This window comes from Ursus arctos, unplaced genomic scaffold (genome assembly GCF_023065955.2).
Source record: "Ursus arctos isolate Adak ecotype North America unplaced genomic scaffold, UrsArc2.0 scaffold_4, whole genome shotgun sequence".
NCBI classification, from domain to species: domain Eukaryota; kingdom Metazoa; phylum Chordata; class Mammalia; order Carnivora; family Ursidae; genus Ursus; species Ursus arctos.
Genome location: NW_026623056.1, coordinates 39,844,163 through 39,861,953, shown reverse-complemented (window position 1 = coordinate 39,861,953; position 17,791 = coordinate 39,844,163). Strand labels below are relative to the sequence as shown.

At 42.1% G+C, this 17,791-nt stretch overlaps 1 protein-coding gene across 2 annotated transcripts in view; it reads left to right on the top strand.

The window, feature by feature from the left end:
- Positions 1–890: 890 nt before the first annotated feature.
- The window catches only part of TMPRSS7 (transmembrane serine protease 7), a 35,710-nt gene continuing 18,809 nt past the window's right edge, over positions 891–17,791 (top strand). The window contains exons 1-9 of one of the 2 annotated variants that reach the window (XM_044384730.3): positions 891–938; positions 2,991–3,198; positions 6,266–6,396; positions 8,641–8,708; positions 9,849–10,042; positions 11,046–11,084; positions 11,794–12,022; positions 13,366–13,496; positions 15,441–15,553. In XM_044384730.3, the coding sequence (XP_044240665.3) occupies positions 891–938; positions 2,991–3,198; positions 6,266–6,396; positions 8,641–8,708; positions 9,849–10,042; positions 11,046–11,084; positions 11,794–12,022; positions 13,366–13,496; positions 15,441–15,553 (1,161 nt within the window). Of the gene's footprint in view, positions 939–2,990; positions 3,199–6,265; positions 6,397–8,640; positions 8,709–9,848; positions 10,043–11,045; positions 11,085–11,793; positions 12,023–13,365; positions 13,497–15,440; positions 15,554–17,791 lie in introns of those variants that run through there. The other variant, XM_026493080.4, reaches the window with a different exon arrangement.

The window sequence follows — 17,791 nt, the reverse complement described above, 5'->3', positions numbered from 1 at the left end:
ATGGGGGAGAGAGGGGCGCCTGGGAGGCTCAGCCCTTAGGTGTCTGCCTTCGGCTCAGGTCATGATCCCAGGACCCTGGGATCGAGCCCTGCATTGAACCCCGCATCGGGCTCCCTCCTTGGCGGGAAGCCTGCTTCTCCATCTCCCACTCCCCCTGCTTGTGTTCCCTCTCTCACTGTCTCTCTCTGCCAAATAAATAAATAAAATCTTTAAAAAAAAAAAAAAAGAATGGAGGAGATGAGTGCAGGGCATTTTCACCAGAAAAGGCCCAGGTTGACAGAGGGCTGCAAGAGTGGGGAGAAAAAAGGAAAAAGTCCTCTCGAATGGGGATTTTTCAAAGCTCATAGCTGCACAGTCTAGAGCAGAATCAGAGAGTGAGGCTTCTGGAACCTTCTTGGATCCGAGCAAGAGAAATGGGGGTGTGGAGATTTCTAAGAAGCAGGACTGGGGGTTATATGTTAGATCTCTTAGTAAATTCTTGAGAAGATACAGGTAAAAAAAAATTTTTAATTTGATTTAACTTTTCATCTCTTATTAATTTTATAACTGGGAGGCAACATTTTAATAACTTGGAAATATTTTCCGATTGTTGAATGTGTCCCTGTGAAGCAATCTTGCCTTGAGGCTCTGCTCTGAGGGCCTGACTCTTATGGAGTTATGTTAAGAAGCCTGTGGTTTGGGGTGCAAAGTTGGGGTGCGAGTTCCCTTTAACACTCACTATATAGCAATGCGGCAGCTTCAGTTTCTGAACTGGACCCCGTGGAGGTAAATTGATTCCTTCCCGCTGAAAGCTAGCTTGAACGCGGCCACCGATTCTCCTCAAGCGAGAATGTAAGAGGATAAAAACTAGCTTTGAGACCCTTCAAAGCTCACACAAAGAAAACCTAACAATGGACAAAGAAAAGATGGATGTTTTATCCAAACCTGCCGACGGGAGCGTAAGTACAGCATGGGAAGCCTTCTCTCTTACTTGACTGCCATGTATTGGTGACCTTGTTCGTACAATGAGACTGTGTGACTCTATATAAATAAAGAGAGCAATAATGTACTTGATCTTCTTACGGTACTTAATGGATTTTACCAATGTGAGCCTGTTTCAAAGTGCTGTACTCGGCAATTGATTTGCAACTGTTTTTCTGAAACTCCAGGGAAATCGTACTGATCTCCGTCCACATTCCATTTTAAAATTTAATCAGTGCTAACTGAACCGGCCTATAATGTGTTCCTGCCCCGAAGGACCCAGCCTTGGCCCTGTCAGTCCTACAAGTGCCAGCCTTTCTGCGCGTTTCCCTTTTTTACTTCTTTGGGGGACTATTTGAAAGTAGTCTGGCACCATAGTCATCTCATCCTGCAATGGAATCTTTTTCTCTGTAGAAATACCACCTTCATGCCTTGGGACATCACATTCCACGAGCCCTGGTCTAGTTCAATTTCACCAGGAGGGATATAAGCTACATTTCACTCCAGGGGTTGACAAGGGTGTTTGGCAAAAAAGAATGAGCAGGCCATGAATAATTCAGAATGTACTTGGCACATGTTATCCCATTAATTGGTAGGATTAAAGACTGGAGACATGGACTTTGAATGGAACACGGAGGGAGAGTAAGAGAGAATGAGAGAACTCTTGAGAGAACTCAAAAGAGATGATGTCTTTGAAACTGGTGTTCTAGGTCGTTTCCTTTAAAGGAATGTGTGGTTAAAAGTTATTTCATCACTGGAGTTTAGTTACCCTGACATGTATAAATCTCTCCTTCAAAGAAGCTAAACTCTTCAATACATTATTAAAGAATTCACAGCATCGGATGACAGAGGGTAGAGGAGAAAAAAAAAGAGGAGGGAAACAGTTAAATAATGCATTTTTTCCTCTTGCACATAAGGTTTTGCACATCGGTATGCTAAAACCAATAATTTTGCGGGTCCTCTATTTCATTCTTTATTTTTTTTAAAGATTTCATTTATTTATTTGACAGAGAGCGAACACAAGCAGGGGGAGTGGGAGAGGGAGAAGCAGGCTTCCCGCTTAGCCGGCAGCCTGATGCGGGGCTCGATCCCAGGACCCTGGGATCATGACCTGAGCTGAAGGCTGACACTTAATGACTGAGCCACCCAGGTGCCCCTCATTCTTGATTTTTAAATAATTCTTTCATTTGGCATTGAGAAACTGAGTCCCTGATCAGCTCATTGACTGTCTTTAAAGTGCACACATGGGAGGCCCTGGTTCCTATCTTATAGCCCTGCACAAACCACAGCGTCATCATCCTCAACTTGTTTTTCTCTAACACCCCATCAGGAAGCCATAAGTGAGAAATCAATTTGTTGCTTTGGGGAACTCACTTATATTCTTATTTTTAGTCCTGCCTCAGCCAGAAGAAATTGATGGTGGGACAAAAGCAATATAATACAAACACGTGAAACACACGCCTATTCCCACAGCTGAGCTGTGTACACATGAAATGACCCTCAGAGACTTCTTGCTGCCTGACCTTCGGGTCCTCTGGTCCACCCTCCAGGAAATTCAGGCCCGTCCTTTACAGCATCTATTTGGCAGAAGTGGAGAGTTGAGGAGAGGATCTGGGATTCATATAACGAATAATTCACTGAAGTTCATATAGTGTCTGATTTTTCTGATCTTAATTACCTGATTTAATGCAAGTCATTCATTACACTTATATCGATGATTTGACTGATATAATGAGGCCTTTTAGTGCTAAGATTCTCCTTGGATGCCTCCATTCCACATGTGTTCTAGACTAATATATCTTCTTTTCTTCCCCTTTCTTCTCTTTCTTTCTTCTTTCTTTCTTTCTTTCTTTCTTTCTTTCTTTCTTTCTTTCTTTCTTTCTTTCTTTCTTTTCTTTCTTTCTTTCTTTCTTTTTCTTTTTCTTTCTATTTTCCTTTCTTTCCTTCCTTCTTTCCTTCCTTCTTTCCTTCCTTCCTTCCTTCCTTCCTTCCTTCCTTCCTTCCTTCCTTCCTTCCTTCTTTCTTCTTAGATATCCAATATCTCAGTTCAGGTGATCAGCGCCCAAGGGAAGCTGCCAGGTAGACGGGCACCTCGGAAACCCGCCGGCAAAGCCAAACCCAAGAAGCCATCCAAGAAGAAAGCTCCCTTCTGGAATGTCCAAAACAAAATCATTGTCTTCACAGTATTTCTCTTCATCCTAGCAGTCATAGCCTGGACACTTCTGTGGCTCTACATCCGTGAGTGAAAATCCGTGTTCCTTTGGGGCTAGGCCTTGTCCTGTGGCTTCAGCATCGGCAGGGCTCGCCCCATCTGGCCCTGGGTGTGTCTGAGAGAATTCCCCAAGTTCCCAGGCTGATAGCCACTCCCAAAACTGTGAAGATTGTCAGGAGGAAGAAAGCAGAATTGTCTTTCCCATTTCTTCTTTTACCACCGCTGCTTTCTTCCCATGGGAGAGCAAGAGGAACAGGGCTGGGGGAGGGGAGGACAAGAGCTGAGGAGGAGGCTCAGGAGCTTTGGAAGAGTTCAGAAATGTAATGTATTTTTAGCTTTAAGAAATGAATGGGATTCTCAGTTGTTTCATTTCCTCATTCCACCCACTGCTGGTTTCTAGGCAACCTCACATTTCCTGCTCCCCGAGCTTCTTTCACTCACGCATCTTTCTCTCCGCTGTGTTTATGTTTTTGTCAAGCTGATTGGTTATGCTTTTGTCTATCTGACTGATCCTTTTGGACGGGAGTTATGACTAAGTTTTTCGTAAAGAGTACTTACCCATGCTGCTCAGTCACTATAGCATTCGTTGACTTATGCTCAACTTCCAACCCCATACATGGTAATATGTTTGATACAAGATACGTGTACTCTCAAGGATATTAAAAATTGGTTATGAGGCAGGATTTATAGGCAAAGAATTAATGAATATTGTATTGAACAGTTCAGGTCATATATATATATATACACACACACAAACTGATTACTTACGATTTGCACTTCACAACGTAAGACATCAGACATACCAAGATATATCTCCTACCTTCAAAAAGCTCACAGATGCATTTTCTACTTTCAAAAAACTTACAGTTCAGTGCTGGAGAGGGGGTGTGAGTTGATTTTTATTTTTATTTATGTTTATTTTTTTGCTGAAGCAATTACTTTGCAATCACAGAAGAGAGGCATCTAGCCTGCCCAGGAATAGAGTCCAGGGAAGGCTTCATGAACTGGTGGTTCAAAATTCACTTCTTTCCTAACTTGAGCATGCCCGCGACGAGCTGGGTCCTGTGATCAGTGTGGAAACAGAGTGGTAGAGCAGGGAGATTCTCTATCCTGAAAGAGCTTAAAGACTAGCAAAGGAAGTCAAGTCAATAGGCAATTAAGAGAAACACAAGACACAATCCCAACCCAGAATGAACCAACTTATTTCCCATCGGTTCTCTGCTGGCCCTCAACTGATGCATTCGCCTTGCTTTGGCATTTCTGTGTAAAGTTTTGGAACATCACACATGTAGAGGGAGTCTGTCTGTGTGAAAAATCAGAGAAGGATGTTTCAGGAAGACAGACCAGTATGAGCAAAGGGAACTGTTCAACAAACAATGATATTGTGACCATGCAGCTTGTTGTATGTCGGGCTGAGCTGGAGAGTTAGGTGAATGTAATCTAGTTCTAGACTAAATTGATCTCGCTTATATTGTTGTTATCCGGACCCTTGAGTACTTACTGATAGAGGAAGACTGTATGAGCTTCTAGATAGAAGGCATGGCTTTCACTCAAATTTTAAAGAGTCTGTAACAACAACAAAAATCTAAGAAGCATTTCCCTGTGAAAATCAGGAATGAAAACAACCATTGTTTTATACGGGAGGCTAGTGAGTCAAGGTGATCCATCCAAGGTCACATAGCTTGAAAGAATAAATCTAGGACATCAGCTCAGGCCTTCTGCCCCTGTGCCCCTTTCCCACACCCCCACAGCCTCACTCCACTGCAAGGGGCTACTGTGACTTTGGATGGCCCAAACAAGGGAGGTGGCTTCCTACCACTCGCATAGGCGCCCCTTCTTCCTAATTCAGTCGTCCCTTATGGCAGCATTTCCATGTGCTGGGCATTGCGCTGGGAGAGAATATTCTCTCCTTTTCTTTCTCTACCACCCTTCCTTTCTCTCTTCCTTCCCTCAAATATTTATTGAGCTTCAAAGCTACAAAAAGGGCTGAGGGACAAAAAGAAGTTACTGTTACTCTTAAAGGACAGAAATACAGACAGAAGTTATGATATAGTGGGACATACATCACAGGAGAGAAATGTACCCTGGCCACGGGAGCCAGGGGAATGTTACCACCAAGGAGGAAGACCTTGGTAACAAAAAGGAAAGGAAGAAAGAAGAGCCCCTCATCCCTCACCCCCCCACTCCCCCAAGCTATTCTCAGGTGCCCTAAGGCAACTCAGACACAGCAGTGTTCTTGCTCATGTTGTCAGTGGTTTCCGGGCAGGCCGGACACCCAGTCCTATAGTCCTCACTGGGCAGAGTATTTGAGCACGAGTGACCTGACACTGGGCTGAAACCATGCTTTGGGGCCCACAGGAAGAATGAGTTCTCCATGTATTGCACAGAGCTGAAGGCCAGCCCAGCACCCTGCGCCTCAGCACCCAAGTCAGATAAGGATGAGCCCCCAGCAGCTCAGTGAATGTCAGCTGGAGGCCCTTCCCTCTTCCGCCACTATGCTCACTTGACCGCCCAGCAGACATTTCTTTTTTTTTTTTTTTTAAAGATTTTATTTATTTATTTGACAGAGACAGCCAGCGAGAGAGGGAACACAAGCAGGGGGAGTGGGAGAGGAAGAAGCAGGCTCCTAGCGGAGGAGCCTGATGTGGGGCTTGATCCCAGAATGCTCGGATCATGCCCTGAGCTGAAGGCAGACACTTAACGACTGAGCCACCCAGGCGCCCCCGAGCAGACATTTCTTACCTCCTTGCCGTCTACAGACTCAGGATCCATGAAAACTGCATATGCTCTTTTTGGTCCCTTAGTGACTCTAGGATGTGTATAAAGTCAAAAAGGTGTACCTTTTACCTTTTAATCTTGTTCATAAATATTTATCAGGAGTCGATAGAACAGACTATCCTAAGAGAAATGGTGATTTATTGCTGATGGAAGTGTTGTTATTAACGACATTTAGAGCTTCCCAGGCTATGAACCAGTAACACACGTAGCTGCCCAATAAAACCATTTGCGGAGCCTGATACTGACGTAGAGCAGACAATGTTTCACTGCCACGCAGAGGGGAGACCCTTACCTGCTTTCTCTCCTGTCTTACAGGTAAGACAGAAAGCAAAGATGCTTTTTACTTTGTGGGGATGTTTCGCATCACCAACATTGAGTTTCTTCCTGAATACCGACAGAAGGAGTCCAGGGAATTTCTGTCAGTGGCACGGACTGTGCAGCAAGTGGTGAGGTGATGGGGGTGTGTGTGGGGGGGAGGGTTTTGTGAAAGGCTGGGAGAGTGGGGTCGGGGTCAGGGGATGAGGGGTTAGGATGGCGGGGTCACAAGTGTCACAGGTGAGCAGGGAGGATGAAGGAAGAAGTCAGAGGGAAACATGGGATTTAGCTCCTGTTGGCTGTAATTGCTTGACAGAATTGCTAATTAATTCAATTTAATTTATTTGTTTACTCATGTATTTTATTTATTGCTGAAAGTAAAAGCAAATAGCTCTCTGAGCTCCAGTTTTTCTCATCTGTAAGATAAAGGAATTGGATCACGTGATCTTTAAAATGCCTTCCAGAACTAAAGTTACAATCATAGTGATTGATTCTGGGAGCTGTACACATTTATCTCAACCTCAACACACTGGAATCTCTTTACTTTTTTAAAAATTCTCTTTATAAAACTAATATGTATTTAGCTATAAAAATTATAAAATTCAGAAAATTACAAAAAAGGAACATTAAAATTTTCTTTAATATCATCTCCAGAGATAGAGTCCCTTTTTATTCTGGGCCACATAGGCATAGAGGACAGCACAATATTGGAATATTAGTAGATATTCAGTTTTATAATCTGAATGTTTCTATGCAAGTAAATATTCTTTTAAAAATGTAAGTTTTAACAGCTACAAAGTTAGCTAAATCCTTTAAAAAATTTTTTTTAATTTAAATTCAATTTAGTTAACATACTGGATATTATTAGTTTCAGGGGTAGAATTTAGGGATTCATCAGTTGCATATAACACCCAGTGCTCATCACATCAAATGCCTCCTTGATGCCCATCACCCAGTTATCCCATCCCCCCCACCTCCCCTCCAGCAGCCCTCACTTCCTTCCCCATAGTTCAGAGTCTCATGATTTGTTTCCCTCTCTGATTTTATCTTATTTTATTTTTCCTTCCCCTATGTTTATCTGTTTTGTATCTTAAATTCCACATATGAGTGAAATCATATGGTGTTTGTCTTTCTCTGGCTGACTTATTGCGCTCAGCTTAATAACCTCTAGTTCCGTCCCGTTCTTGCAAATGGCACAGCCAATCCTTTTTATTGGATATTTGCTACACAAAAAGTAGCAAAAGTGCTACATAGCTACACAAAAGCGCTACATAGATTGTGTATCTCTGTGATTACTTCCTTAGCCGATCCCCTAAAAGTATATAAAAATATCTGTTCATGGCTCTTGGTACATATCACCAACTAGAAACTTCTGCCAATTTGTAGTGCACAGTAATGGAGTAATGTCACTCCTGTGACAGGCGCCCTGCCGTGTAGACTGCGGATAGGCTGTGTGTGAGAGAGGACAAGCTAGAACAATGGCGGGCACAGCGACAAGAAAGAAAGAAAGAAAGAAAGAAAGAAAGAAAGAAAGAAAGAAAGAGAGAGAGAGAGAGAGAGAGAGAGAGGGAGGGAGGGAGGGAGGGAGGGAGAGAGAGAGAGAAAGAAAGAAAGAAAGAAAAAGGGATGGAAGGAAGGAAGAGGGAGAGAGAGAAAGAAAGAAAAGAAAGGAGAGATGGAGGGAAAGAGAAAGAGGAGAAAGAAAAAGAGAAAGAAAAAGAAAAAAAAAGCGGGGGCTCAGCCGTTTTAGGTAACATGTTCCGTGTTGCATAGTCAGGTGGGTGATTTTGCCTTTAGGTAGGAAGGGGAACACAGGAGGAGGAGATTCGGCAGAGACTCAGTTTGGCTTTAGAAATGCTATGGAAGGGCAAAGAAGGTAAATTCAAATAGCTCTCCTTTGGATCAAACTCTCCTTACAAGGGCTGGGTGTTTCTCTTGAGACTGCGTGGGAGGAGGGGGGTTGGTAGACCTGGCGGAGGGCGCCGCCTGCCCCCTAGTGGCTAGTAGGGCAATGTGTCCATAAGAATATAAACTTGCCAGGCTGCGCATTGATAGAAAAGTGGTTGGGTCAAGTACTTTGAAAATGTACTTAAAGGAGTTTGATTTATTAATTGTGGAGAAAATTAACCTTTGGAGTAGGCAGAATACAGAAGTTAAACTTGATTAGGGTGTCTCAAGACAGCGAGGAATGAATGACGGTAACTGATTATTCTTCAAAGAGAACACAGAGTAAGTAACCGAAGACTCGAGGCTTCAGCCAGGGCCCTGCTTTCTGCTTGCTAGCTGTCGGGGCTTGCACCTACGTATGCTAGGTACTGTGAGACGAAGCCAAGCTTGAAAGACTCAGACACCTCCTTTTTTTTTTTTTTTTCCAGGTAAACCTGATTTATACAACATCTGCCTTCTCTGAATTTTACAAGCAGTCTGTCGTTGCAGATGTCAGGTAATACATGTCCCTTGCTTTGGGACTTCTGTGTTTACTGCTGTAAATTCCTCTCAAGGCTGTGGAAGGGCTCAGATAGCACCATTCTCCAGCAACTTCCTGGAGGTGGCTTTGGGTTAATACTTTTTTAGCACAACGGGTGACCCATCTCTGCCGTGCTGTCATGCTACGTTTTTCTCTTCATCTGCCAAAGCCTGCCCTCTCCCCACAGCCGGGATCCTGGGCCCCCGGTATTGTTACTGCTGGGCAAAATGGCCACAAACATGACTAGCATTGGGTGGGGGTAAAACCAAACTACAGTCCAGTATTTCTCAAAATATGTTCAGCCAAAAATTGGTCACGGGAGATTTTCTGAGAAAAAAAAAGGATCTCATGGTCAAATAATTTTTATTAAAATTTATTTTATGAGTTTTTAATGGATTCATTTTATTAAAACTTATTTTTTAAATTGTGTGCCATGTTCCCCCACCTCCAGTGTCTCTGCAGAGACTCACAATTCACTTTGACATACCAAAGGCAATAAGAAGTCTGGGAGTAGAGCAATTTGTTTACTTTCTCTTTCCTGCATTATTTACCATAGAACACTCCAGGTTTGTTTTTCATAAAACATGACAGTATTTGTGCCCTTAGAGCTCTTGCTCCAGGGTTTGGCTAAACACCAAGTTGGACTAGATTCCTGGATTTGCTACTTATTAGCCATATGATTTTCAGTCGTAGTTGGCCTTGACTTCCTTTTCTGTAAAGCTAGAATAATAGGACCTTCCTTCTAAGATTAAGTGGGATCAAGCGGAATTGAGCACTGTGTCTGGACAAGGCAAAGTATCAAAAATCAGAGTTGTTGTTATTTGTAATAGCAGTGAATGATTGATATCCGTAAAAATAGTATATTCTCCAGGGAGATGCAACAATACACGAATGATTCTAGATGTGAACCCAACACAGGAAGACACATACTATGATGCTTTCCCTTCCCAACCCCCACAATAGGAGTCAATGACTTCTTAAAGAAGGGATTTTGGAAGTTGAAGGATGTCCTCACTGGCCTTACCTTGAATCATTCAGTTGGGTCACTGGTTTTCTATGAGAGTCCACTTCCTAAGATACACACCTGAACATCCCTCTTTTTTTTTTTTTCTATAGCAGCAACAACAAAGGTGGCCTCCTTGTCCACTTTTGGATTGTGTTTGTCATGCCACATGCCAAGGGTCATATCTTCTGTGAGGACTGCGTGGCCGCCATTTTGAAGGACTCCATCCAGACGAGCATCATAAACCGAACCTCTGTGGGGAGCTTGCAGGGCCTGGCTGTAGACATGGACTCTGTGGTACTAAATGGTGACTGTTGGGTAATTCTCCTTCATGCATTCCTTCCTGCAGCACTCCTGATACTGCCATTAAACTTAGTCAATATTGTAATGAAGTATTCTCTTCTGCAATCCCAGTAAAACAAGATTAGCTGAGGACATTGATAAAGGAAGTTGCTAAATGTTATATACAATAATTGGACAATAGAAGTGGGTTCAAAATACATATGAAATTGAATTTGTTCAAGTGTCCCCTGCCCTATATTTAATTCAGCTTCACGAATCTTCAAACTAAGGCTCCAAGTCCTGAAGAAGAAGGAATTTTACTGAGGCTTATCTTGTCTTTTCCCTTGTCCAGACCCAATGCACCTATGTTATAGAGTGTTACCCAATGTTCCACAATGGCCTGCTGAATAGCCCCGCCAATATGCTATCTCATCATTTGATTTGCCAGTAAAATACTTTAATTGTGTGACCCCAAAATTATGCTTTCTCTCTTGATTTAAATGATACACACACACACACACACACACACACACACACACATATAAATCATCGGCATCTGTCTATCCATCTATCTATCCATCTGCCAGGCATGTAATGTAGTAGTATGTGGCTGATAAGTGTTGCTAAATGAATGAATGAAATACCTCTAGTGAAAAAGTCGGCACCACAAATACTATTTCAGATCTGGGACTAATTATTATTATATTTGTTTTGTTGCTTTTTACCTTTAAAGATGTTTAAAATGTGTCACTAAGGACAATTTCAAGCATCAAGAAAAGTAAAGAGAGTGCGATCATGAACTCTCATGCATCCTTTTACTCAACTGCAACAACTATGAACTCACGGCCCTCCCACTTCTCTCGAAATACATAAACAACTCCCCCTACCCTCCCTGGATTATTTTAAAGCAAATCCCAGATAGGATGAATTGCTTTTAAAGGACTGAAAGGAATTTTTACTAAACAAAATTCTAACAAAGTGAAATGTTGGAACTGACCGTCTCTTTTCCATGTGTTTTTTCGATGCAGCTGGGCTTCGGTCAGATTACTCTTCAACCATAGGTTCTGGTAAAGTATGACATGCGGCTTCTTCTACGCTGTCTCCAAATCAGTATCCTTTTTGGCTATAGTTTTATTTTCAAATAATGGTATTTGTTAGTGCTCTCTCAGTTGCCTGTGACAGAAATACACTCGAACTGGCTTAAGCCCAGAAGAAACGTGATCGGCTCTTATAACTGGGACATATTATGGAATGCATTGGTTTCAGGCATGTTTGGGGCCAGGTTGTAAAATAAAATATCATCAGGACTCTGCATCTGTGCTTTTCCCTGTCGAAGCTTCATCGAGGGTATTTTTCTCATGTGGTCTCATGAATGACAACTGGTAGATTCAAGCTTATAATTTATCAGTAGCAGCAATAGTAGGAAAAAAAAGGCCACACAAATTTCCAGAATTTTTGCAGAAGTCGTGGGGCTGAACTTAGTGTCTCAGATTGGCTGGCCTGCCCATTTATGAACCAGCTTCTTTTACTCTGATTGGCCAGTCTGGGTCATGTGCCCATCTCTGGACCTAGAGGTAAGTTTAACCCCGACCAAATCATACAGGCAGGGTAGGGATAGCTTCTCAAAGTAAAGACTTGGTGTTATTACCAGAAGAGAGCGGAGTAGACTCCGGGCTGGCAAAACAGCAGCTGTCCTCCTCATGAACTCTTTGCTCTTTACGCTTTATAAAGATGTCTAGAAAAGTCATTCCTAAAACAAAAGTGCTGTCTCCACAGACAAAGGCTGCTCTCAGCACTTGTATGCGGATCGCCTGTCTCTCCGCTACCCTCTGGAGATTTCTGCAACCTCAGGGCTCCTGCTGTGCCACTTCAAGCTGGTGGCCATCGTGGGCTATCTGATCCGTCTCTCGATAGAGTCCGTCCAGATTGAAGCTGACAACTGTGTCACGGACTCTCTGACCATTTATGACTCCCTCTTGCCAATCCGGAGCGCCATCTTGTATAGGTACTGGGATTTGCGAGTGAAGACTTTTTTACAGTGTCTCTCTTGGGCAGTATCTCGTTTCCCTTAGACTTTTAAAACTATTTTTGTGTGCGCTCATGTGTTCAAAGACTGACCCATGCCTTACTTAGTATCCCCTGTACTAACCAGAGCCTATCACACAGAACGTTTGTTTTTTTACTTATAGCATACGAGGGTCCAAATCAGTATAGCAGGAACTTCAGACGGTATTTCTGAAATCTCACTGACTTTTTTTTTTTTAAGATTTTATTTATTTATTTGACAGAGAGAGAGACAGCCAGTGAGAGAGGGAACACAAGCAGGGGGAGTGGGAGAGGAAGAAGCAGGCTCCCAGCGGAGGAGCCCGATGCATACCATTAGTAAAACGATTAAAAATTTCCCCCTTATTATATAGATAACACAGTGTTCATTGTGACAGTGAACAGAGAAAGACAAGATCAATATTTCACAATCGCATTACCTAGAACAAATGTCTGCTATGTTTTTGCATAAATATTTTCATTCCTATATAGATATGTAATTACACACACACACATATACACATACCCTAGTATTTTTTACTTACTGATAGATATCTTTTTGTGAGTGCTTACTCTCTTGATGATTTAATAATGATAGTTGTACTTTATTAAAAATGTAGTCTTTGTTATGCACTATGCTAAAAAGGCACATGAATTACTAATTATTTTTTAACAGTGCTTATGTATGTATGTAACTGTTTTACCTATGTTTGTATAGTTTGGTGATGAATATGCATATGCTAGAAATTTCAACAGTATGTAATGGTTGCAGTGAAAAGGAAGTTGATCCCTGGCTCCCATTCCTCAGTCATTATTTTTATTTCTTTTCATCCTTCCAGACATACTTTGCTATTATCACACTTAATCCTCACCCCAATGCCATGAGGAATACTCTTGTTACTACCACCGTTTCATAGTAGGGGAGCTGGCATTCATGAAAATTAGTTACTTGACTGCCCAGGCTCTTTCAGCCAGTTAAGTGATGGAACTGAGTTTAAACCTAGTTTTCTTGACGCCAGAGCTCAGGACCGTAGCCATTTCAATAGTTGCCTATGCCTTGCTTGCTCTCAAGGCAGGTTCAGTGACAGCCATCCGGAATTCTTCGATAGTTACTGGGCAAAAGTTTCTGTACCTTTATCAGCTCCCCTCCGTGGTGCCCTGGGGCAGATGAAGATCTGGCTGGCAGAGTCTGACTCACAAGAACTGTGTGGATGGCCTGGGAAATGGGTGGAATTAGTGGTGGAGGGAGGCTCACTGCTCAAGAACCTATTATTCATAGGCTTTTGTTTTGTTGTCTGGTTTCAGAATTTGTGAACCCACAAGAACAGTAATGTCCTTTGTCTCCACAAATAATCTCATGTTGGTGTCATTTAAGTCTCCTCACATACGAAGGCTATCAGGAATCCGGGCATTTTTCGAGGTCATTCCAGAAGAAAGTAAGTCTTTCTTAATAGAAAAAAGTCACCTTGAAAAATATCTATTGTGATATACTCCAGTCTTATCTCTCCTGAGGCTGTGTGGTAATACCAGTCCTATTAGTCAGGGACCTTGGCTCAGGGTTCGGTCAGAGGAGAGAGATCGTACTATTTAAACAGAGAGAATTTAATGTGAGAACTGTTAACTCGGCATAAAGGTGTCAGCTAGGTCACTCAAAAGGCAGAAGGAACACTGTAAGGTGTTCTGGGTGTAATACATGTAGGAAGCAACTACTCCCCCCGCCCCGTAAGGGGGACAAAGGAAAGTGGCGGCAATGCTGACAATTTAGAGTGTGGAGGGGGGATCTGTGGACTAAAACTCAGACCTCCGGCGGCGGGAGGAGGGGATGTTGCTACTCGGCTGGTGCACATGTCTCCGAGTTCAGAGGCGGGTGTTCACGGACTTGGGACCCAGACCTTCCAGGAGGGGGTGCCAGACAGCCGGGGCTGGCATCTTTGAGGAAGATGCAATGAAGTGGAAGTTGGCAAAATTGCTAACAGGATTCACCTCTGCTACAGGAAGAAAGAGTAGCTGCGCCGAAGGGGGGCGGGCAGGGGAGGGCCGGAGGCGGGGTGAGAGAGAATGGGGGGGAGGGAGAGTAAGAATCCTTGCTGCGGTGGCTTTCCCAGGAAGAGGAAAGGAAACACGCAAGAAGCCCTGTTCTTCCTCCTCCAGTCTTCGAGGTTCCCTGTAGCGCCCCCTATTGGCAGGGCCTGTCAGGGAGCCAAGTGGCAAAGGTTCCCCAAGTCCTCACAGAACAGAGAAGGAAGGGTGCGTCGGGAGCTGGGTGATAATAGCCCGGTACCTAGCACACCACAGTGGCTGTCTTTCGTGAATTCTAGCTCATAGCAGTGCGTGTGAATGCCATCCTAATAAGTGCACAGGAAGCAAAACCCAGAGATCTAATGGGTTTTCCTAGGTCGGAGAGTGAGCAAAAAGGGACCTAGCTCCCTTTCATTCTTCTCTTTTTGACTTGGGTTGATGAAGTAAAACAAAACAAAACAAAAAGAGCCTTCACTGAAACTCTAGTTTTTTTGTGTTATTTGTTGCCTTGTAACCGGTCAACTCTTACAGGTCACGTCTTGGTAACTTCTTTACGAGGACTGACAAGGCCAAAAGGATCAGAATGAGAGATGGGTGAGGAGGGCAGTGGATTTGGCTTAAGTTAGATGGTCATAGCTTCACAGGTCCACCTACATTTTAAGGCAGTGGCTTATTTTGATAGATTTTTTTTCTGTCAAATTATTACAAAACTAAATGTAAAATTGATTTATTGAACCAAATTGAACTAGCTATTTGACGTGTTGTTGGGTTGAAAATTATCTCTAACTCCAAAGGTTAAAAAAAATGATTAGCTCAGAAATACTGCGGTGGAATTTGTGAACAAACATTTATTGGGGCAGGTTCTATATGCCAGGAATGATTCCAGGTGTTAGGGAAAGCAGCAAACAAAATCGATAAAAATCACTACTCTCAAGGAAATTGTATTTTAGCAGAAAGATGACCCTACAGTAAGAACAGATGTTTAGATTGCTTTATATAAACAGAACAATATGTTATGTAAATTGGGTGTATTTCTTTCAACAACAAATAAACACTCATTTGAACAAATAAGCTCAGAAGATTTAAAAATATATTTAAACTATGTTTTTAAAGAGAGTAATAGCATCCTATAGATCTGTAGTCAAAATGTGATCTGAAAACAAATATAGAATTTAAATAAGAAGCTTAGCTATATATCTATAGGATACTATTTCTTTTTGGAAAAACTAGTTTAAATTTCACAAAAGTATATAAGTTTGTTGATCAAGGAGTGTGTGCTTGTAGTTAAAGAAATGTATGCGGTGCATTTCCCATAGTCTCAGGACTGTGAATCATTGTGTGTTACTGGATATTTTTTTCAGAATGTGAAAACACAGTATTGGTCAAAGAAATCACTGGCTTTGAAGGGAAAATTTCAAGTCCATATTACCCAAGCTACTATCCTCCGAAATGCAAGTGTACCTGGAAATTTCAGGTAGCGTAGTTTTACCACTGCTTTAGAAAAATATTGTTATCTTATGTTTAGTAGCAATCTATTTTTAATTACCTTTATTTTTTACTACAAAAAGAATGTTAATTTTATAATATCTAAACCTTAATCAAATACATTACCTGGAATATGAAAAGTCCTTGTCATTTCAACCCTCTGCCCATAAATTAACTGTTCTTTGCAGATGGGCTTATTTTTCCAACTGTTACTTTGTTTGGTTGTACCAAAAAATGCAAAGATACTGTTAGGGACTCAAACACCTTATTATTTTACTCTGATAGAGCTCACTTATCCATTTTTAATTATTTCACTATCAGCATTATTGTAAGAATAATAAAGAAGTAATAAACTGAATTAGGCAATGTATATTTCAGTTATATAAGCAAACCAAACTTTGTAAATTTATATAAAATATATACATCTCCGTCTGAACCTTAACAGAGTTCCTTTTTATTTTTCCTTTAAAATTTTAGTCTATAACTGTTTTTCTTTCTCCAACTGTAGTGTCCTGTGAAGGGGCAAAGGGCAAGGCTCCTTCAGCCTGTATGTATAAACCCATTTTTGTGAGGCATAGAAACTAGATGTAAGTGGCAAGCAGTTCAGGGTTTGCATTCATTCACCATGTTGCTATTAAATGCCTACTATGTGTCTGGGAGTATTCTAGACACTGGGATCCATGATATCTGACACACATGCACAAAAGCTCTGCTCTCACGGAGCTTACCGTACAGCAGGGGGAGACAGGCGACAAACGAACACACATATGTGCAGTATGGTACATGGTGGGACAGTGCTATGGAGAAGACTAAAGCAGGGAAGGAGGCTCCGGAGCTCGGTGGGTGATCCGGAGTACGAAGCATGGGATGTCAGGAATTTGTTACCTTAAGTAGCACGGCCAGGGGAAGCCTCGCTGACAAGCGGACATTTGCATAGAAACCTGAGAGAGATGGGGAAACTAACCCTATGCATGCCCAGAATCGGAGTGTTGCAGGCAAAGGAACAGCGGAGGCAAAGGCCCTGAGGCAGGTGCATGCTTGCTGCATGTGTCATTTGTACATAGAGTTAAATATTTTTAATAATTTTACTATACCCAAATGTGTACTTAGTGTCAATGTCCTGATGGCATACATCCTTACATTATTTTTTTCATCATTGTTGCAAACATTTCCAAAATAATGAAAACCCAAAGGTTTTGGACTCTTGCTCACCACCAGATTCTTAAGGCCTCAGGGCAGCAGAATCTCTGTGTCTCAGGTGACTTCAGCAGTTGGGGAAGGAAAAAGAGGGACAGCAATCTGTCTCTTCCGTCTCTGCAAAAAGTAGGTGTATATTCTTTAGGACATCCAGAACAAGAAAAGCCATTCCCAAATGCTTGAAGTTCAAATGTTTGAAGTTCCTTGGAGGTAAAATGAACATTGATTCCATGATAACCCATAAGACCTAATGAGAAGATTCCTAAACATTGTTCTAGTCAGGATGTAAATAAGAATATCAGATTCTGTCTCACTGCAGGTCAAGCGTTAGAAATGCTGAGTAAAAAGAACTCTTTTAAAGAAAAAAGCATGCCACTGAGGGAGTGGAGAATGGGAGAGGGGAGACAGGAAATACTGGGGACAGAGTTTGGTTGATGACACCATTTCCCAAAGGTCAAGGTTGGTCCTCCTCAGTGTGGACATTAAATAAAGCTGTTCCTTTCTCGATGGCTTTGAACAGCCACCTAAAATTTCGTGATGGCATGTTTCCGCTTATGGAAATCATGTAAAAAAAATAATGTCACCGGTAAAATAGCTTTGAATTTATTACAACAACTGAGAAGAATGACTTAAGTGACAAAAGTATTGACTCAAGTCATGATAAAACCTTTTATACACATGAGTTGATTTCTTTCATCCTCAATCCTTCTTAGTGCCTGGTCTGATTTCCAAATGTAACTGCAGAGCGATCAATCCCTCTTGCAGACTCCCTTTCAGCTGAGTTTTTAAGGTCTCATTTATCTGAGAAGGACTAACTCCCGCTCCAACTTCAAATTCCTGTGATTTTTTTCTCCCAAGAATAAACAAATGTTTATTGAATGTCAGTTTCAGGCGCATGACCATAGGGAACACTCAGTAGCAAGGTAGTCCTTGCTCTTTCCGAGCTTACAGATTGCAGGGGAAGAAGGTGTGGCGAAACAAGAGAAAGTGAAAAAGAGTATTGAGGCTTATAACATGTCACCTCCATTTG